General features: G+C 40.4%; 1 protein-coding gene across 6 annotated transcripts in view; it reads left to right on the top strand.

The window, feature by feature from the left end:
- pard3aa (par-3 family cell polarity regulator alpha, a) overlaps positions 1 to 22,830 on the top strand; it is an 871,753-nt gene that overhangs the window by 846,682 nt on the left and 2,241 nt on the right. For 4 of the 6 annotated variants that reach the window (XM_072576113.1, XM_072576117.1, XM_072576112.1 and 1 more), the window contains 2 exons: positions 9,582 to 9,699; positions 18,127 to 18,254. In XM_072576113.1, coding sequence (XP_072432214.1) covers positions 9,582 to 9,699; positions 18,127 to 18,254 — 246 coding nt within the window. The remainder of the gene's footprint in view (positions 1 to 9,581; positions 9,700 to 18,126; positions 18,255 to 22,830) is intronic. The other 2 variants (XM_072576118.1, XM_072576114.1) reach the window with 1 other exon arrangement.

Below are 22,830 nucleotides of genomic sequence, written 5' to 3'. Positions count from 1 at the left end.
GCCTTGCTGATCTTTGAGGGGCCCTATTCTCTCCCGAGTTACCCTTTTGTCCTTAATATATTTGTAAAAATTCTTTGGATTCTCCTTAATTCTATTTGCCAAAGCTATCTCATGTCTCCGTTTTGCCCTCCTGATTTCCCTATTAAGTATACTCCTACTTCCTTTATACTCTTCTAATGATTCACTCGATCTATCCTGTCTGTACCTGACATACGTTTCCTTCTTTTTCTTAACCAAACCCTAAATTTCTTTAGTCATCCAGCATTCCCTATACCTACCAGCCTTCCCTTTCACCCTGACAGGAATATACTTTCTCTAGATTCTTGTTATCTCATTTCTGAAGGCTTCCCATTTTCCAGCTGTCTCTTTACCTGCCTCCAATCAGTTTTCAAAAGTTCTTGCCTGATACCGTCAAAATTGGCCTTTTTCCAATTTAGAACTTCAACTTTTAGATCTGGTCTATCCTTTTCCATCACTGTTTTAAAACGAATAGAATTATGGTCGCTGGCCCCAAAGTGCTCCCCAACTGACACCTCAGACACCTGCCCTGCCTTATTTCCCAAGAGTAGGTCAAGTTTTGCACCTTCTCTAGTAGGTACATCCACATACTGAATCAAAAAATTGTCTTGTATGCACTTAAGGAATTCCTCTCCATCTAAACCTTTAACACTATGGCAGTCACAGTCGATGTTAAAATCCCCTACCATAACTATCCTATTATTCTTACAGATAGCTGAGATCTCCTTGCAAGTTTGTTTCTCAATTTCCCTCTGACTGTTGGGAGGTCTATAATACAATCCCAATAAGGTGATCATCCCTTTCTTATTTCTCAGTTCCACCCAAATAACTTCCCTGGATGTATTTCCGGGAATATCCTCCCTCAGCACAGCTGTAATGCTATCCCTTATCAAAAATGCCACTCCCCCTCCTCTCTTGCCTCCCTTTCTATCCTTCCTGTAGTATTTGTATCCTGGAACATTAAGCTGCCAGTCCTGCACATCCCTGAGCCATGTTTCTGTAATTGCTATGATATCCCAGTCCCATGTTCCTAACCATGCCCTGAGTTCATCTGCCTTCCCTGTTAGTCCCCTTGCATTGAACTAAATGCAGTTTAATTTATTCGTCCTACCTTGTCCCTGCCTGCCCTGACTGTTTGACTCACTTCTGTTCTCAACTGTAGCAGTCTCAGATTGATCCCTTTCCTCACTATCTCCCTAGGTTGTACAGCATTTTTATGTTCTTCAAATAAAGTCATGCCTGTCCTACCTGAATAAATATTGCAAAGGATGAAGAAGAAATTTGATAAAGTGCCACATCAAATGTTTCTGTGGAAAATAAAAGGTCATGGTATTGGAGGTAGCATGTCGGCATGAATAGAAGATTGGCTGGCAAACAGGAAACAAAAAATGGACATCCATGGGTCTTTTTCAGGTTGGCAAGCTGTACTGAGTGCAAGAATTGGTACTGGGACCTTGACTGTTTGCAGTTTATATAAATGAGTTGGATGAATGGGCAGTATTTTTGCCAAATTGCTGATGGCACAAAAATAGGTAGGGAGGTAAGTTGTTAAGAGGACATATGGAGACTGAAAAATAGTTTGACTTGAGAGTAGGCAAAGATCTGGCAAATGAAGAGAAATGTGAGTTGTCCACTTTGGCAAGAAGAATAAAGGAGAAGTGTGTTATCCAAACAGTGAGAGATTACAGAGCTCTGAAATAGGGAGATGTGGCTGTATCTTCATAAATTGTAAACCAGCAAGTAATTAGGAAACTTAATTGCATGTTATCATTTAAAGCTAGTCTAAAGGTGATCCTCTAATCATTGCCAATTGTTGCAAAAACACATCCAGTTCATTTGTGTTGTAGGGAACAACATGTGCATCCCTACCCAGTTTGACCTACACGTGATTCCACATGCAGAGATGGACAACCAGTGCTGCTTTGCCAGTGATCTTGCATCACGTGTAAGGATATTTTAAAAATTGTCATGAGGGAACTGAATTTAAAAAGTACAGAAGTTATGCTTCACCTATGCGAGGCATTTGTGAGACAACATCTGGAGTAGTGCATTGGTCACCTCATTTAAGGAAATGTATTGGAAGGAATTCATAAGATTTACGAGGCTAGCATGTACACTGAATTCATTATCTTCTCAGGGAAGTCTGGACAAGCTAAGCTTGTTTCTGCTGGAGTTTATAAGAGTGAGATATGACTTGACTGAAATGTATAAGATGCAGAGGGATTTTGACACAGTAGATGTAGAGAGGTTCTTTCTTTTATTGGAGAATCCAGAATTAATGGTCAAAATTAAAGGCCCCCCATTTAAACTGGTGGGCTTTTTTTCTCTGATGGTCCTGCGTCTTTGGAACTCTCTTCCTGAAGAGTTGGTGTAAGCGAGAGTCCTTGAACATTTTTAAGTCAGAGCTAGATAGATTTTTGTTAAGCAAGGAATTGGATGGTTCCACTTCTCATTACTACACACGAATGCACCTCATTTGTGGAGGGAAAAAAAGTTTTTTCAGGGTTTGTCAACTTTATCTGGAATTCCTGTATGATAAATTCTGAAAATTGATGTCAACAAAATTTGAAAGTTATTCTAATGCTGTTGGTGCCACTATTCTCAACCGGCATTAAAATATGTTAATCTGATGAAGATTTCAACACGTGACCACTTTCAAGGCAAGCAGCAGAAGTGACATGCAATTGACAGGGTTAAGCAATCCCATAAACTGCACAATCCTGTCACATCCAGTTGCCAATGGTGGTGGATAATTAAATAAGCAACATGAGGAGGAGTCACCACAAATGCCATCCTCAATAATAGGGGAGTCCAGCACAGAAGTGCTGAATAGATGATCCATTCCCAGCATCACAGATGCTAATCTTAACCGATCTGATTCATTATGAGAAACAGCTGAAAGCATTGGATACTGCAAAGGTCATAGACCCTGTCAACATTGTCGCACTTATATTGTCCATCATGATTAACCATTCACCTAGCCAAGCTGTTCTATAGCTACAACATTGGCTTCTACTCACCAAGCGGAAAATTGCCCAAGTGTGACCTGTGTATAATCCCAGGTCAAATCCTTTCCAATCAATTACCTCCCTAGCAGTCAACTCTCGACATCAACCAAATGATGCAATTGGTCATCAAAAGTACACTCTGCCTTAGCTTCCTTACAGTCTTGATTGAAGCAGTGTATCAAGTAGTTCCAAGCAAACCTAAGGTCAGGGGGAGTCATGAGGAAAACTCTCTGCTTGTTGGAGTCATGCCTTTTGCAAGGGAAGATGGTTGTGCTTCTTAGAGGTCAATAATCTCAGTTCAAGGACATCACTGTAGGATTTACTTAGGATTGTGTCCGAGGCATAACCATCTTTAATTCTTCATTAATGGCCTTCCTTACATTAAAAGGACAAAAGTTGGGATGTTTGCTGATGATTGCATCATTTTTCAGAACCTTTACTATCGTCCAGATATGGAAGCAGTCCCTGTTCATTTCCGACAAGAGCCAGAGCTGATAACTGTCAGACAACATTTACAACACATGTGCCAATCAATGACCATCTCAAATCATTGTTCCATGAATTCATGGAATTGTCATCCCTGAATCCCTCACTACCAGCATCTTAGGGGTTACCAGAAACTGAACTGGACCAGCTATATAAAACTTGGCGGCAAGAGCAGATCAGAAGCTAGGAGTTCTGCAGTGAGTAACTCACTACTTCTCTACCCAATGCCTGCCCACTATCTACAGGGTCAAGAGTGTAGTGCTGGAAAAGCACAGCAGGTCAGGGAGCATCCGAGGAACAGGACAATCGACATTTCGGGCATAAGCCCCTCATCAGGAAGCCCTTAATTCCTGATGAAGGGCTTATGCCCAAAACATCGCTTCTCCTGCTCCTCAGATGCTTCCTGACCTGCTGTGCTTTTCCAGCACTACACTCTCGAATCTGAGCTCCAGCATCTGTTGTCCTCACTTTCCACTATCTACAGGGTACAAGTCGAGAGTATGATGGAATACACTCAACTTTCCTAGTTGGCTGCAGCTCCAGCAACACTCAAGATATTGGTGCCATCCAGGACAAACTTGATAGGCATCCCTCCATGATCTTCAATATTAGCAGAAGTGTGTACCATCTGCAAGATGTACTGCACTAACTCACCAAAGTTTCTTGTTTAGCAACTATCAAACCCATGACTTCTCGCAACTCAATGGACAAAGGCAGCAGATGGATGGGAATCACCACCCTGTGAATCCTTCCAAAACATTTGGAACTTATTACCAATCCTTCACAATTGCTCAGTCAAGGTCCTGGAATTTTCTTCTTCGCAGTTCTGTGGGTGTCCCTACACTCGAAGGACTATGTTGGTTCAAGAAGATGTTCACTGCTATCTTCTGAAAGACAATTAGAGGTGGACAATAGATACCGACCTAGTCAGCAATGGCTCCATCCCATGAAAGATTGGTCTGCCTTTATTTGAGATTTATATCTGGATTAATAGCAAGATAAAAAGGAGTGTGGAACACATTTTTTGCACATGAATAGCATTAGGAGGTTAAATGTTTTACTGCAAGAAATATTGACTCTGCTTCAATCATGGGATTAGTGTGGGATTTAAATTTCCAGCAAAATCAAGGAAAGGGTGAGGAGCAGGAAAGTGGGATTAGAGAGGTTAAGTTAAAGCCTCAGTCCAGAACTTGACACGTTAATCCAGGCTAGCCTTTCATTGCAGTGCTAAAGATGTGTTACATTGTTGAACATGTGCCCCAACTCAGGCGATCTTCCAATTATTCTCTGATTTCTGATTTGTCTTTTTGCCTATAATTCTGTTGGGCTCCAGTTGCCATTCATTTCACTTCAAAATAGCATTGAATCCCAATGACTTCTCGAGACCTTTTGTAGATTCTGGATTTATTTATTCAGAACATAAAGCGTGACTGCAATGATAACCAGTCCACCCATCTGAGCTGGAGAACAGCCACATTTTTAAATCAGCACTCACTATCTGAAAGAAAAGATTGAGAAATGATGTCCTACAAAACTGTGTGGGAGGCTGACAGCAGGAGCACTTCAAAAACTAGTTCCACATCATGTAAGAAACATTCTTTACCAAGCTATGTCTGCTATTAATAACAAATAGATATATAACACAAGTATCTGTAATTTTCCAAAGTAATTGATTTATTTAAATGCATAATATTCAGTGAAAATTGTATCCTATGATTGCAAGTTCTAAGGGGCTCAAGGGTGTAGCAACGATATTTAGCTGCTACTTGATCTATCTTAAATTATTCTAGACACTTCACTTTGAAATTTGGAATGGGCGGCTTTCTCACACCTTTTAGTTTATTAATATAAAAATTGCAGATAATCTACTGATTTTATTTTTCAAGTGCAATTTTCTCACCTGGAGTACAAAGCTCTTGTTTATTTTAATGATTTACACCAGTAAAATTTTAAACAGAAATTCTAAAATTCTGGATTGGTTTCTATTAAAAACAAGGAAATGATGCTACAGCAAATCATTGGTCAGCCCCCATTTGGTGTATTGTTTTCAATTGTGGGCAACTTAATTCAGGAAGGATGTTAAAGCCCTGGAGAGAGTTCAAGAGAGATTTACTAGACTGATACTAGGAATGATGTACTTTAGAATCAAGGAAAGATTAGAGAGATTGGGCTTATTCTCCTTGGAGCAGAGAAGATTGAGAGGTGACCTTATTGAGGTATTCAAAATTATGAACAATTTTGACAGGGTAAAGAAGGATATTCCGTGTCCAAAGTTGGTATGTTAGTAACTAGGGGGTCACAATTTCAAGATTGTCATCAAAAGAGCTAGGAATGAGATGAGGCGAAACTTCTTTGTCAGGAATTGGAATGTGCTGTCTGGGAGAGTGATGGAGGCTGATTGCGTAGGATGTGCCAAAAAAGGACAGGATAAATATTTAAAACTGATAAATTTAGAGGGCCACAGAGATAGGGCTGAAGAAGAGGTCTAGCTGGGTAGTTCTTTTGGGAGCCAGTGTAGACACAATGGGTCACATGAACTCCTTACAAACTGTAAGATTATATGATCTTTATTAGAGAATGGATTTCACTTAGTACTTTCTTAAAGGTCTTCATAATTGGTCTTTTGCAGACTTACATTTTGCCATGATCTGGTCAGATATAACATAGTGAAATCTTCTGAGATCAATGTAATGGTGAAGGAGAAGACATCTTTTAGAATGTTACTGCTATAGAGACAGGCCCTTAGAAGTATTTTGTTAGTAAGCTCTGTTTGTGTCCATAGTTCTTTACAGTTAGTACTTGAAAGCTTATCAACTCATTGCTTCCAGTGTTCCTCGATATTAAGGGATCTGAGTTTAATACTGTACCATGCTTCCTTTCTGTACTTTCTAACTATTTCTCTTTTTAAATTAACTACTGATTTTATTTTTGAAGAAAATATGACCTTTTCTTCACCAGGATTTTTTAACTTAAAAGCAGAAACTCACCAAGCCTGGCAGCATGTGTGGAGAAACAGAGTTGACCTTTGGATTCCAATATAACACCACTTCAAAACGTTCTCATAGTTCTTCTTAGCTCAAATGAAGAGACTTATCAGACTCCAAATGTTAACTCTACTCATTTTTCCAAGATGCTGCCAATCCTACTGAGTTTCTCCACTGTTGTCTGTTTCTGTTTCAGATTTCCAGAATTGATAGTATTTTTCTTTTACTTTCCTTACTAACTTACTTTGTAATTCTAGGTAAATATATGACTCCAGCGGTCTGTTTCAGGCAACCTTGGAGTAGACAGATCAGTACTCATATCTCTAAATGTAGTTTCCTGTCAAGTGCCTGTTCAACTCTTCCTCAAAGTTTCTGATTTTGCACAGCTTCCCAGAACAATCCATTCCAAACACTCAACACCTGCTGAATAGTGAGAATTGATCTGTCTATTTGTACGTCTTACTGTCATTCTCAGAGCCATCTAGACAGTTTCTCAAAGGTAAACTGGGTGATATTCTGAAATGTTTTAATCAGATCCTGTAGTGACTGTCTAGAATTCTCAGGGGGAAAAAAATGTCAACCTCATAGAGTTGTGGTGGCTTGATTGCTGAAAGTGTTTGAAGAAGAAATGGATATATTTTTGAAATATCAGCTAGTTGAAGAATATGTGGAGCTGGCACCAAAGAGGAGTTGAAGCATGGGGCAAATTAGCTGTTGATTACTTGAGAGACCGATTCTCCTTCAGCTGCTCCTATTTCTTATGTTGTCATGACAGTGTGGAACCTCAGAAGGACATTGACAAGTTGGAGTGGGGGTGATAGGTGATAGATGAAGTTCAATGCAAAGAAATGTGCAGTGATACATCTTAGTACAAAGGGCATGCAGAGACTTACCTCACATCCTCTCTGAGCCTCCTGTCCTTACCTTAAAGCAATGCCATCTATTCATTGATCCCTTCATCAAAGGAAAGTTTCTTCCTGTACATGCCCCTCACAGTTTTATACATCTCACTCATCTTCCCGCTGACTCTCCTCTGCTTCAAGGAGTCTATTAAATCTCCCTCATAACTAATACTCTCCAGCCCATGCAGCATCCTGTGCACCCTCTCTAGTGCAATCACATCCCTCCTATAATTCCAGAACTGCACACACAACTTTTGCTGTGGCCTAACCAATGTTTGATTCAGTTCCAAAATAACCTCCCCGTTCTGAAACTCCATGCCTCAGCAGATAGAGGCAACAATTCCATCTGCCTTCTTAACCAGTTTACCAATCTGACCCACTAATTTAAGGGATCGATGAACGTGTACACCAAGGTCCCTCTGATACTCCGTGATTCCCAAAGTCCTACTGCTCATCATATATTCCCTCACGTTAATTGTCCTGACCAAGAACATCATCTCACATTTATCCAGATTGACGTCATTAAAAGAGTCAAGAAGGTAGAGCATTTAATAAATCAGACACTATTGTACGTTTCATTAATGGTGCATAGCGTACAAGGTTTGGTCAGAACTGTATAAAAACATTGGTTAGGAAACAGCTAGAGTATTGTGTGCAGTTCTGTGTGCCACAGTGCAGGATGTCGGTGAATACATTAGAGAGAGTGCAGAAGAGGTTTACTAGACTGGCTTTAAGGTTCAGAAACTTCAGTTATGGATATAGATTGGAGAAGTGTAACTGTTTTATTTGGAGAGAAAAAGGCTGAAGGGAGATTTGATGGAATTTTTCATAATAGTGAGAGATCTGCACAGAGTGGATATGGAATAAATTTCCTGGTTATAAAAATAATTGTGAACCAGAGGACAAATATTTAAAATATTTTATAAGCAAGCGTGATGTGAGAATAAAAAGAACTTTTGCACACATTGAGTAATGAGAGTCTGAGAACATGCCAACTGGAAATGTGGAGGGTGCGAGTTCATGTTGAGGCTTTCAACAGGGCCTTAGATGATTAGTTAGGTAGAACCAAAATTGTGGACGAAAAGCAGGAGATTGGTACTAAGCAGAGAACAAGTGTGAATGAGGTGTGTCCCTGCACTGGAACAGTTCTCTGATTCTGAAATAGTTCACAGAAGGTGCAAATCTGTTAAGGTCATCCCAATGCAGGCTGACTATCCAACTCTATCTTTATATTGAAGGATTTTGCATGATATTAGTATAACCAGACACATCCAGTCACTATACTGCAGGGAATCCAATCTAATCTAAAGAAAGGGTCCGTGGGAAATGTATAAATGGAGACACTGATTTAACTTTCCTTTAACTATTCGATGTCGAGAAGTCATTCAGAACCTCAAACTTTTCAGTTAGACCATGGCTGATCAGCATATGATGAATCGTTACAAAAAAATCAATATAATTGAAATAAATGTTGTCACAATGTCAATTATTCAAAATGCTTCGAATCTATTTTATGCCATATTTAGGGCTGTAATTATTCGGTATACAGTCCTTAATCTTTAGGACTTAAGAACATTATATTCTCTTGGACTTTGGATATTTTGATTAGTCTCTCTTCACATGTGGATTTTGTTTCATTGATTAGGTAATTAGCTCTAAAATCCAAAGTGATTGATGCCTCTGTTAAAATTGATGAACTAATCTGCAGTATTGATTTTCATGGGACCCTGTTTACAAAGGTCCTTTCAATGCGGAACTGAGAAACAGGTGAAGCAGAGGACAACATGTTTTCCAGTGCAAATTAAAATTGGACACATTTCTTTCCTGTGGAGAATTATTCTTTCCAGTTAGAGCCCACTGGTGATGAGGTTACTTCATTTTGCAATAAAAAGATATTGAATTGTGCGTATGCAAATATGTCTGAGTGGCTGATTTACCTTCCAGTGTTGGTGATTTCCCCAGCATGAATCTGTGAATTTGATAGCTGGGAAGAAGCAAATGTTAACAGCAGCCTCTTGCCAGCTGGTTCTCTCATCACTTCGCTTGATTTACACACCAGTAAATTAAAAGTGAAATCTGTGCTACCAGTTTTGTCAACCTTGAGGTGAATTGTATTAGCTCTGCTTAATGCACTGTGTTGTTTCACGTATTTCAGTTTCTTTTCCTTTCCTTTTCTGTCCTAGTAACAGACTCGCTCCCAGTAACCACGATCGGATACAAAAGCTAAGAAATGAGTTCCAGCAAGCAAAACAAGAGGAGCTTGAGGACCGGCGGCGTACATACAGTTTTGAACAGCCTTGGGTGAGTGTTTAGACTGTCCAGATGGGGACGGAGGGCAAAGAACTTTAACTAAATGGCAGCATCTGCAAACACTGATCCTAATGGGCCCGTATGCAGTGAAAAGTCGTATACCTTTTGACCTGTTCACTGCTAACCCCTTATCTGCATCTGTGGCGCATCATTGATAATTTGATCGCATGCAATATTAAGTCACCATTGCTTGAGTGGACACAGTCTGCGTGGAGAACATGATGCTATACTGATTTACTAGACTATCCCATTCTTCTTCAGGGACAACCTTTGTTCTTAAAACAAAATGAGATTACTGGGTGTTTTGCGTTGTATTGGTGATGTATGTTTTTCAAATCAAGTTTTAGGTGGGGTCCAGTTAATGGTGAACTATGCTGTTACAGACATATCTGAAAGTACTTGAAGTTAACACTTTCAATGCAACTTAAAACAAGTCAAGCTTTTACTTAGACTTTGTAGTGGGATTGATTCTCATGACTGCTTGTTCAAAACCTTGAATGTAAAATATAAAGCCATGCTTGTTTATAGCTAAGGGTGCATTTATTTGAGCATACTGTCACCTTTTCATGATAATACATCTATGTTGGCATGATAATTAAAAAATAATCACTGTATGCTTGCTACTTACTATACTTTTCCTGCTGCCTCCTGTCAACAGTTATTGCTCCTGATGGGCTCTGCAGCTTTAGGCAGTGAGTTGGTGATGTCTGCAGGCAGGGAAAATTGTAAGAATAAATTTATGATATGAAACAGCCGCATAGATGCAAATGCATGGATCCGTGCTTGCATATCAACTGATTGCCTCAGTTTTACAGTACCATGTGTTAAATGTGCTCATTCATTTTGTTCGGAGATAACGAACAGATAATGTTATATAGAACATGCAATGGCAAGCTATGTTCACTGTGAAATCCCAATAAGCATGTTGCTGGGGAAATGTGCCAAGTTGTACACTTTTACATATTCTCTAAGTTAGGATCAGTGGGAGCTGTGACATTATTTTGAAAATGTTACTAGAAACTGTATAGTAATAGTAAACTTAGCATTCAAAACTTCACTGTTCTGTGATGTTGAGTATAATGTTCATTTTGTTCTAATACTAGATCAATTAGAGTCATAGCATGGAAACAGACCCTTCGGTCCAACCCGTCCATGCGGACCAGATATCCCAACCAAAAATCTAGTCCCACCTGCCAGCACCCGGCCCATATCCCTCCAAACCCTTCCTATTCATATACCCATCTAAATGCCTCTTAAATGTTTCAATTGTACCAGCCTCCATCACATCCTCTGGCAGATCATTCCATACACTTACATGAAAACATTGCCCCTTAGGTCTCTTTTATATCTTTCCCCTCTCACCCTAAACCTATGCCCTCTAGTTCTGGACTCCCCGACCCCAGGGAAAAGACTTTGTCTATTTATCCTATCCATGCCCCTCATAATTTTGTAAACCTCTATAAGGTCACCCCTCAGCCTCCGCTCCAGGGAAAACAGCCTGTTCAGCCTCTCCCTGTAGCTCAGATCCTCCAGCCCTGGCAACATCCTTGTAAATCTTTTCTGAACCCTTTCAAGTTTCACAACATCTTTCCAATAGGAAGGAGACCAGAATTTCACGCAGTATTCCAACAGTGACCTAACCAGTGTCTTGTACAGCTGCAACATGACCTCCCAACTCCTGTACTCAATACTCTGACTAATAAAGGAAAGCATACCAAACGCCTTCTTCACTATCCTATCTACCTGCGACTCCACTTTCAAGGAACTATGAACCTGCACTCCACAGTCTCTTTGTTCAGCAACACTCCCCAGGACCTTACCATTAAGTGGATAAGGCCTACTAAGATTTGCTTTCCCAAAATGTAGCACCTCACATTTATCTGAATTAAACTCTATCTGCCACTGCTCAACCCACTGGCCCATCTGGTCCAGATCCTATTGTAATCTGAGGTAACCCTCTTTGCTGTCCACTACACCTCCAATTTTGGTGTCATCTGCAAACTTACTACCTGTACCTCTTATGCTCACATCTAAATCATTTATGTAAATGACAAAACATACGGGACCCAGCACCGATCCTTGTGGCACTCCACTGGTCACAGGCCTCCAGTCTGAAAAACAACCCTCCACCACCATCCTCTGTCTTCTACCTTTTGAGCCAGTTCCTTATCCAAATGGCGAGTTCTCCCTATATTTGATAAATCAATTTTTATAACAAACCACATTACCAGAATCAGAGTTTTAAAAAAATTGTTAATAATGAAAGTGTCAATATTCCACTTATATTTAAATTGCATTAAAGATAAAAATCTGTGTTTTACTTTATAGTCTGGACTTCTGTTTCCATTGCCCAACAAAGTTGTTTCTCTCTGTGGAAATGCATGCCACTTTCCATTGTGCAGTATTATTTTGTTAGCAAGCTTCCGTTCTGCAGAATGTCCCTTATCTTCTGGGGTGAAGGGAGAGAAGGACGAACATATGGTTTGGGAACTAGGACTGTGAGAAAAGCTTGGACTCTGAAAGACTTGGAACTTAACTACTGTAGGTCAAAGAGCAAACTGTTGTGTATTTAAATTTCATAACAGTTTTAAACAGACTATTTTAACCTCAGTTTATAGTTTCCTGTAATGAACAAAGTGGATTCCTAAGGGGCACAATTAGTTTAAAGAATAGAATGATTTCCTAAATTGCAGGGTTAAGTACATGAGTTTAAATCAGTGTGGAATTGCAGCTTATGATCAAACCTGAACATAATGGGAACACATATATTTTTTATTTAAGTAGAATTGTTTGTTTCTTATTAAAAACAATGGTTCGGAGCTGAATCATGAATCAGAACTTGAACAATCTATCGGTTTTTAATGTTACTGCATGTCTCATCAAAGGTCATCAAATTGTTGTATAGAAAAAGTATTTTTTGTTTTTCTTTTGTTAACCAAGCTACATGGTTGTTTCATTCATCATCCTCACTATGGACATTTTCCCATTGTTTTTAACCAAGGTATGACATTAAGTTAAACATAATCATAATAAGTTGGAGCATTGTTCTATCTTTGGATCAGCATTTTGAATGCAGAAAGCGAGGAAGTCTGCTCTTTTTCTTCCATGTAGAAAACACTTTGGAGGTTTGGCAGGTCCTCTGCTCAGCTCTTGGCGAATACCGCGCCACAACAGTTTACATAATTCATCGCAAATGGACTAACTAAACAAAAGTTGCAGTCAAGCTTAGAAAAGGCCAAACATTAGAGCAGCTCATGGAAATATTTATTTTGTTGTGTTAAATAAAACTATACTGAAGCTGAAAGATAGGACACAATCTTGAAACAGAGTGGAGGAACTTCATTCAGTGTGTTGTCTATCTGATGTTTGATGTGGGAGCCAACTCCAAAGTTTCAGATGTTCCACTCTAAAGTGAAATTTGCATCTATAAGGTTTTAATATGATTGGTCAGTACAGAATTTATCAAAGCAAATGCATGAAAAGTGCAGTGCACATTGCAGAATAAACACATGAAAGATATTTGTACATCATATAACTAATTACAGTTTAAGGTGTGTATCTATTTAGAATTCATGTTCAATCATCAGGTCAAGGTGACAATGAAATTTCATTGAGAAATTACATGGATGATGCAATTTGTAAATATGCCATTTTCTGTGTGAATTTACTTACTATGAAATCCTACAAACGGTAACTTGTTTTCATGAGAACAGTAAAACCTTCAACATTGTCTCAAGTACTTTTGAATATATAATAGATTCTCAATGTATGTGACAACAGTGATTTTTAATCTTTATGCGACAAGTTGTTGTCATTCCATTATGACCTTCAGGATACTAGGGATTGGAAATAGTATGAGACAAAAAAACTGCAGATGCTGGAATCCATAGTAAGATTGAGCAAGAGGCTCGAAGAACACAGCAAGCCAGGCAGCATCAGGAATTGGAGAAGCCAAAGTTTCTGGTGTAACCCATCTTCAGGAGTGGGGGTGGGTGTGTGGGGAGCTGCAAATAAACAGTGGGGGGGAGTGGTGTTGATGGGGGGACGGTTTTGGTGAGGAGAGGGGCAGTGTGGTAGGGTAGTGATAGGTCAACACAGGTAGTGGGTACAACCTGGTTGGTCGATGGGAGGAATGAATGAAGTTGGTAGCTGGAAGGAAGGGTCGGTGAGAGGATTAGAAAAGAGGGGGAGGGGCTGGAAGGGAGATGGGAAGGGAGGTTATTTGAAATTAGAGAACTCAGTGTTGAGCCCTCTGGGCTATAGGCTTCCCAGGCAGAAGACGAGGTGGTGTTCTTCCAATTTGCGGTTTAATTTGCTATGGCAACAGAGGAGGCTGAGGGTGATCATGTTGGAGAGGGAATGGAAAGGGGAATTGAAATGGGTGGTGACTGGGAGGTCAGGTTAGCCCCTTGCTGAAAAGTACCCTGAGTTTACATTTTCTTCTCATCGATGTAGCGAAGACCTCATTGGAAGCCCTGGATACAGTAAACTAGGTTGGAGGAGAGTCAAATGAACCTCTGTCTCACCTGGAAGGGCTGTTTGAGACCCTGGATGGAGTTGAGGGGGATGGTTTGCCAGCAGGATTTGCATCTTTTATGGTTGTGGGGAAGGTACCAGGGGGTTCGGGAGTGTTGGTGGGGAAAGTGGTGCAAACCAACAATTAACAAAGGAAGCGGTCCTTAGAAATGTACACATAGGTGGGGAGGGAAAGATGTTCTTGATGGTGAGGTCTAGTTGGGATTGGTGCAACTGTTCAAGAATTTTACATTGGAGACTGATGGGTTGGTATGTGAGGACAAAGGGGACTCTGTCTTTATTGCATTTGGGGGGTAAGGGGATTAGAGCAGTGGAGCAGGGAATGGAAGAGGTATGGTGGAAGGCTGTCAGTGACAGAGGAGGGGAAAAGCATGTTGTTTAGAATAACTGGACATCTGTGATGCTCGGAAGAGGCATGTCTTCTCGTCTGATCCGATGAGGCAATGGAATTGGGAAAACAGGATGGAGTTCTTGCAGGATACTGAGTGCGAGGAGGTGTAGTCCAGGTAGTTATGAAGTCTGTGGGTTTATAGTAAATATCCAACTGTAGACTGTTGCTGGAGAAACAGTACAGCAAAAATTCAATAGAATGACACAAGTAATGTGTGTGCCTGAATATGAGGAAATTAGGATTTCAATACCAAGGCAAAGAAGGTTAATGAGGGATTTAACTGGGTTTATCAGAATTATGACAGGTTTTGATGTGCTCATGCAGAAAAAATATTATTTTCTCTGGAACAGCAATGAAGGAGCAATGACTCAAGATTACCATTACAAGAAGAACAAAGCAAAAGTTCAGAGGATAGTCTTTTCGCGCGGTAGATTTACTAGATTATGGAATTCCTTTGCGCTACTGGCCATTGAGACGGAGGCTGTAAAAGTAAATTTGATATGTATTTGCAAAGGAAGAATATTTTTTAAAAGTGTGACTCAGACAGGAAAATGGGATGAGAGTAGATACCTTCAATTGAAGAGTTAACAATGGTGCACACATATTGGCAGAACGATGGTATTCTCCACTGGATGATTTTTATGATTCAAGTTTAGAATGAATGGATTAAATTAACACCATATTAAAATGTACATTTGAGTTTTAGTAAAACTGGATAATGGTTCTATTCTGACTAAGACAAATAAAGGCTTGTGCTTTATCTCTTCCTGCCCTTTGTTTTACAGATTTGATTACATTCCAGGTTCTCTAACTTCCGCTTGTCACGATCAAAACAATTTCTTGTGCAGAATTTTCATATTTAGTTCAGGAGATTATACATATTCAGCTCGTGCTTAGGAGGTACGACTGACCATTCAGATTCAGCACTTCCCTTCACCTTGCATTCCTAGGCCTTGCTACTGCTTGTTAAAGCCCGAGAAAGTTTCATTTCATTCTAATAAACCTGTCTACCTCATACACATATCTTTGACCTTTTTATTTTGAAAGTCTTGACAGTCTCACGCGTTCATGTTCACCATCTAGGATTATTTGTGTTTTAGAATGCAGTACTGTTTCCAAGGGTGCCTTTCAGTGCTTTGTAGCTGGAAACAATTTTCATAATTACGCTTCATCAGTGTAATATAATGTTTGTGCAGATGTTTATGCTCTTTTGAGGAATGTGAAATAAAGTGGGGATGAAAGTCTGCTTACTGATTGTTTTTGAGGTGAATTGTATTTGGTTGTGTTTCCAGAAATATTTTTCAGTTTTGGTACATCATGTGTTCTGCCACAAAATAGCCAAGCTCAATAAATGTTCACCTATCACTACGTAGAACAGTGCTTAAGGCTGCAATGTTTCCTTTGTCATTTATAAATTTGCCATGAAATACTCCAGTTTCAAAGAAATAACCCGATTAACAGCCCCAGAGTAGTATTAAAGCATGTAACATGAAATAATTAGAGTAATTGAGGTATGGGATAATTATTGCACATAACTTTCAATGTATGCCTAGGAAATGGGTGTTAAATAGATATCTAGTACTCTATCAGGTTCAACAGTTTGACCCAAAATACTATCAGAAATGGAAACTACCTTTCCATTGTTTTTGTTTTTTCTTTGCACCATAAGTTAGAAAAATGAACCTGACAATTAAAAGCAAATAATAGTTTAAAAAATTCTGTGTTGAGTTTTGTTACTGAAGCGAGTCAAAAAACTTACTGACTTGCGGACCCACTTTGGTTTAATGAACTCCATTATCTCCATTTTTATTCCAGAGAATTGGGGTGACGGAGTGGTTGGTTCAGCTTGGTTCCCTGGGATTCTGTCCCAGATGTTTATAAACTGTTAGGCCATCTATCCCTCACCTTTCACACATTCTCCCTCAACCTCATTCCCCACACCTTCTCCGAGATCAAATTGTACCCGTACCTGAACTCCATGGCCGCTAGGTTATTTCTCTGTATATTCTTACAGAACTAGAATCTTTGCAGTGTGGTCATTTGGCCTGAGTCCACACTGACCCTCGAGAGAGCATCCCAACCAGACCCCTTAACCTATCCCTGTAACCCCACATATTTCCATGGCTAATCCACCTGGCCTGCATATGCCTGGTCGCTTTGGGCAATTTAACATGACTAATCCACCTAGTCTGCATATCTTTAGACTAATATGCCATTTGATAAATATGCAAATGCAGAAAAAAGTTCTCATTTCTTCTTTGAGAAAATATACTGTTCCTACAACTCCAAAGAAGTGTCAATCAGACAGAACAGATGTACTTTCAGTTGGAGAAATTTTGCCTGCTTCACACTTCTTAGTCCTGTCCAAATAAATGTCAGGACATTGACAACAGAAATCACAGAAAGACTTACCTATAACTACTTAAAGATGTCAATCAAATAAAGTGAGCAATCCACTTCAGTTGTTCAAACATAATCCCTGCTATGTTAATACATTTGTGATTCTTGGTTCATAGCCAACTGTTCATAATGAACATAGATGGAGAACTGTTTCAATAGAATCAGATGGCTAAGTGTCAGTTTATTTGAAAAAAGCATGAAGTGGGTAAAGCCTCACCTGCTTAAATCCCAATTGACTGTCTGATTGAGACTTTTATGAGTATGTGGCAACAACAGTTCATTTTTTCAAAGACAAATGCCTGTTTCTTTGCCTTCCCCTGTTGGTTCTATATGTAGTTCGTACTGGATTGAATGGTGGGAGCATTAGCAGCAGAGGGGACATAGAATTGATAGAGGTGGGCATAGAGAGGCCATGGGGAGCATGAACCACAGTATGGAGAAGCTGGCTCGACTCCGTGAAAATGGCAGTGGAGTAGGAGATACCTAACTGGCACCCAATGGACCTAGCAGGTAGAATGTGCTTGCAACCCCCACTTCTATCCTACACTGGTGAAAACTGGTGCTAAAAATGGGAACAGAAATCCCAGGATTGGGGCCTCTTTTTCATTTTTAAATCCTCTTCTCTCCCCTACACCCTCTACCACCATGTCCACTCCCAATCCAACACAGTTAAGGGCATGAGATTCTGGACATTGGTATAACCTTTTGACGAGATTAGCTGCTCATTTTTATACAGTCACTTCTGGAGGTGTGTGTTACCTATCTATAACTTCAGTCAGTGTAGTGCTGGAAAAGCACAGCAGGTCAGGCAGTGTCCGAGGAGCAGGAGAGTTGACGTTTTTCATGCAAACGTCATTCATCAGGAAACAGATTCCTGATGATGGCCTTTTGCCCAAAACGTCAACTCTGCTGCTCCTCTGATGCTGCCTGACCTGCTGTGCTTTTCCAGCACCACATTCTCAACTCTAATTTCCAGCATCTGCAGTCCTCATACATTCACCTATCAATAACTCCAGTTGACTTATTGATCGGCTGTCACAAAAGACCAATCCAAAATCTTTTAATTGACTTGCTTTGTAATTCTTTTTTAGCCCAGCTCTGGTCCCTACGCTCAAAGCGGTCGGCATTCAGTGTCTGTAGAGGTTCAACTCCAGCGACAGAGACAGGAAGAAAGGGAAAGTTTCCAGCAGGCACAGCGACAGTACAGCTCCTTGCCACGGTAAGAGCATCAAAGTCACCTGACTTTATTAGGCCAGAGATGGTTCGTTTTCTTTTATACCTGAAGCCATAAAAGTAATTGACATACAAATCTACATACAAGGCTGCCATATTAAATATTTTGAATAATGAATATAGCTTGCGGTTCAAAAGCATGTTTTCTCATTGCCCCTCATGCTCTGCAAATGTGCAGTGGTTGGAAAAATTAAAATTCTGGATGTCATGAAGGGGAAATAAAAGTGAGGTAGTTAAAGGTCACTTGTTTACAGTATAGTTTTGCCAGAATTGCAAATCAGTTTGAATAAATTGTTTTTCTAAAAATGAAATGGTGCAATTACGCTACTCCAATTCTCTGAATGGCAAAGTCAACAAAAAAACCTTAGCTGGGCAGTTTATTGCAAGTGAATTTGGCGACAGCTGTTTCCTAGTATGTCTAAATTAACCCAACAATACACACAAGGATTAGAAAGTGTTGAAAAAAGACAGCTTTTCAGGGGCTTTCAGCCATATGTCTGTCTTCAGGCTCATTTGTTGGCAGTAGGCTATAAAATGTTGATAATTCATCTATTTCAGTTTAAACAACTTCCAGTTGTTTTAATGGGTTTGACATGTTATTGGTTTGCTATTTGGGCCACTCTGCATAAACGTCCTTTTGCACAAAACTAAATTAAACAAAAGTGCAGATACATGAAAGTTTATGACACAAGTAATACAGTAAATTACTTATTTGAGGACTCAAATATTGTGACTTTTCACCAAAATGTTTTGTACAAATGTTTATCACTCAGATAAATTTACATTGGCTATATCTCACTTACTCAAAATGGTGGACATGTGCCACAAGCCACATTGAGCTTCCTCCCATGCAACCTGTGCCCATAAGAACTGGGCTGCTACAATCAAAAATTGGCATCTTTAAGTCAACTCATTTAGAAGGATATTTCCACAGTCACAGAAGTTTCCAAACTCATAAGGACTACCATCTGGAAGAACAAGGGCAGAAGATACATGGGATCACTACTGTTTGCAACAAGACCAGAAATTGCTGAGAAAATTCAGCAGGTTGGGCAGCATCTGTGGAGAGAAAACAGAGTTAATGTTTCAGGCCTTTTCAGAATTGATTGTAGCTTGGAAAAGATTAATATTTATGCTGAAGATGGGGTGGGAGAAGGTGGATTAGTCAGTGATAGGTGGAGATGGAATGCAGAGAGAGATAGCAACAGTTGGGCAGACAAAAATTGGCTAAAGGTCAGTTTAAGAATATGAATAGCTGTGAAATGGGACCATTAGCTTTGGAAACAACCATGTGATGACACGGCCTGGGATGTGGGGGGTTGGGTAATGACATGGGAGAAGGTGCTCAAGCCCTAAAATTATTGAACTCGACATTGAGTTGTGAAGGCTGCAGGTGCAGGTCCAGAAGCGATAAATGAGGTGGTATTCTTCCGGCTGGAGCACTGCAGCAAGCCTTAGACAGAGATGCTGGCAAGGGAACAGGGTGGTGTGTTAAGATGGCAGGCAACTGGAAGCTCAGGGTCATTTTTGTGGGCAGAACTTAGGTGTTCTGTGAAGTGGTCACCGAGTCTACGCTTCGTTTCCCCAATGTAGAGGAGGCCACATTGTGAGCAGCGAATGCGGTCGACTAGATTGTGTGAAGTTCAGGTAAAGTGCTGCTTTAACTGGGAGGTATATTTGGGCCCTTAGATACTGAGGAGGGAGGTGGTAAATGGGCAGGTGTTATCGAATATTCAGTATCAGACAGCGGAAGGTCAGAAGGAGAAGTAAATACATTGGGAGAGGGAATGGAGTCAGAAGGAAGAAAAGGAGAGGAAGTTTCTAAAAGAAAAAGGTTTCTTGCTAGCGCATCAAATGAGCTGGGAGATGAAGTGGAACTGGGGGTAGGACAAATCTGAGGCAGCTAATACGTTGCTGTTGGAGAGAGAGGTTGAATGTGTGGATGTGGTGATGAATGGCACTGAGTGTGGATCTCAAGATGCAGTGAGAGCAGCTGTCTGAGGAGCGTTGAACATCACAGAGATACCAGTGATCTTGGGTGGGTTCAAAACACGAAGGATGAAACTTGAGTTGGAATTCTAGTGGGGTGAGTGTGAGCCAGAGGCAGTCACTGAGGAATGAATTGTGGCTGTGGAAATGGGTTTTTGCAAATACCTTACCAAACACTCAGGAACGACAACAAAAGTCGTTCCCTCCAGGGAACTCTGCTCTAATTCTCCTTCATTCCCAACATGTCCCCACATCCCCACGGCACTGTTTCATGCAAACACAGAAGGTGTAACGCCTGCCTGTTACTTCCTTCCTCCTCACTGTCTAAACCCTGCAACACACCTTCCAGGTGAAGCAGTGATTTACCTGTAGTTCACTGAATCTAGTTGCCTGTATTTGTTGCTCACAGTGTGGTCTGATCATTAATGCAGAGATGAAATCGAAATGAGTGACTGCTTTGCAGAACACCTACAGTTTGTGTACAAAAAAGCTTCCAGTTGCCTGCCACTTCCACACACCATGCTGTTCCCTGGCCAGCATCACTGTCTTGGGCTTGCTGCAGTGCTCCAGTGAAGCTCAGCACAAGTTGGAAGAACAGCATCTCATCTTCTGTTTGGGGGTCCTGCAGCCTGTGGGACTCAACGTTGAGTTCAATAATTTTCAGGTCTGAGCATGGCCTTCCATGACCTTACCCCAACCTCCACACGCTCCCAACCTTCTTGTCATCACATGGGCTGCTACCACAACTAAGTAGAGTTAACATTTCCAGTCCGGTGATCCTTCTTCAGAACTAATAGTAGCGAGGAAATGATTGAAATATATGCAGAAGATGGAGGAGAGGAGAAGAACTCAGAGAGAGAAACACAATTGGGCAGACAGAGAAATGGGTTAAAGGTCAGTTTGGGGGAGTCAATAGCTGCTAATGGGGACCATCAGTAGCTGACAATGGATTCGCTGAGGGATAGCCCAGTGGCTTGGTGGTTAGCACTGCTGCCTCACAGCAGCAGGGAACCAGAATCGATTCCAGCCTCGGGCAACTGTCTATGTGGAGTTTGCACATCCTCCCTGTGTCTACGTTGGTTTGCTCTGGGTGCTCCAGTTTCCTCCCACAGAGGTGCAGGTTGGGTGGATTGGCCATGCTAAATTGGTCTGTCGTGTCTAAGGATGTGCAGGCTATGTGGAATAGACATAGTAAATGCAGAATTAAGGGGATAGGCTTGGGTCTGGATGGGATGCCCCACAGAGGGTCAGTGCAGAATTGATGGGCCGAATGGCATGTATCTACACCTTAGGGATGCTATGATTCCCCTCCAAGCCACTCGCTATTCTTCTTTGGAAATACACCATTTCTTCACTGTCGCTGGATCTAAATCTTGGAATTCCATCCCTATCAATATTGTAAGTCTACCTACATGGACTGCAGTGGTTCAAGAGGCATCTAATCACCACCTTCTCAAGGGTAACTAGGGTTGGGTGATAAATGCTGGCCGGCCAGTGACACCCATGTCTCATGAGTGAATCACAAACCAAAATGGGCTATTTTGACCTCAAAGGTATTAAGGTTGTTCTTGAGTTTGGAGCTGCACATTATGTCAAGTAAATGGAAAACTTCTGGCCTTTCCTTATGGCCTCCATATTTCTGTGTCAGCTCCAGTGAAAGTCCTGGTCAATGGTAACATGCCTCGGACAGGATGGCAGGGAACTTGAGAATTATACTGATGTTTGAATGTCAAGGGGCGATAATGAGATTCTCCTTTGTTGGAGATATTCATAGCCCAGTACTTGAATGGCATGAATTTTACTTAACACTATCAGTCCACCCCTGAATGTTTTCTGGCATTTACTTTAATTTGTCAGAGCCTACTGATTGCACACTTAGTTAAATACTGCCATGCTATCAACGACAATCAGTCTCACCCTGAATCTCTAGCCCAAATTTGAATCAAGGCTCCTCACCCATTGCTGAGGAGAAACTGTTTCATAGCAACTTCCAATACTTCACCAATGGATTTTTTAAAAAATGATATGGTGATGTTCAGTCGAATTGGATTTGCCCTGCATTTTGTGAAACCATTTTATAGGTTTGATATACAGCCAAGAATAGAAACTACATTAATTCAGTGCCATTTTAACTTGTGTTCAAAATTCATTTCTCTCAAACATCTTGATGTATATTTTCATTCATGCCGCTTCATATTCCTGATAGAATGGGGTGTCAGAATGGTTGTCACATAGGGAAAGTTTTATTTTAGTAAAATTCTTCATGTTATGAAGATCAACAACAAAGAATTAGGAGTAAAATCATATATCTCCCAATGTTCTTTGATACTATATTCTGGCAATTGCAGTCCACTGGTAAAACTGTGCACTTCTCTACACTTTTTTATCATCAACACTGGGACTAATAGCATGGTATGGAATTATAGTTGCATCTTTTTTTTAACAAGGTGAATAACATAGTCTACCTACAGTATCAGTATCCCAGACTTTTTGACAGAAGTATTGTTCTGTACTGCAGGAAAAGAGACTGTAAAGCACTTAATTATAACTACTAGGCTAAGATTGTGATTTAT

Source organism: Chiloscyllium punctatum, chromosome 8 (genome assembly GCF_047496795.1).
Source record: "Chiloscyllium punctatum isolate Juve2018m chromosome 8, sChiPun1.3, whole genome shotgun sequence".
Classification (NCBI taxonomy): domain Eukaryota; kingdom Metazoa; phylum Chordata; class Chondrichthyes; order Orectolobiformes; family Hemiscylliidae; genus Chiloscyllium; species Chiloscyllium punctatum.
Note: the sequence above shows the minus strand (reverse complement) of the source record. Positions and strands in the feature narration are given on the sequence as shown.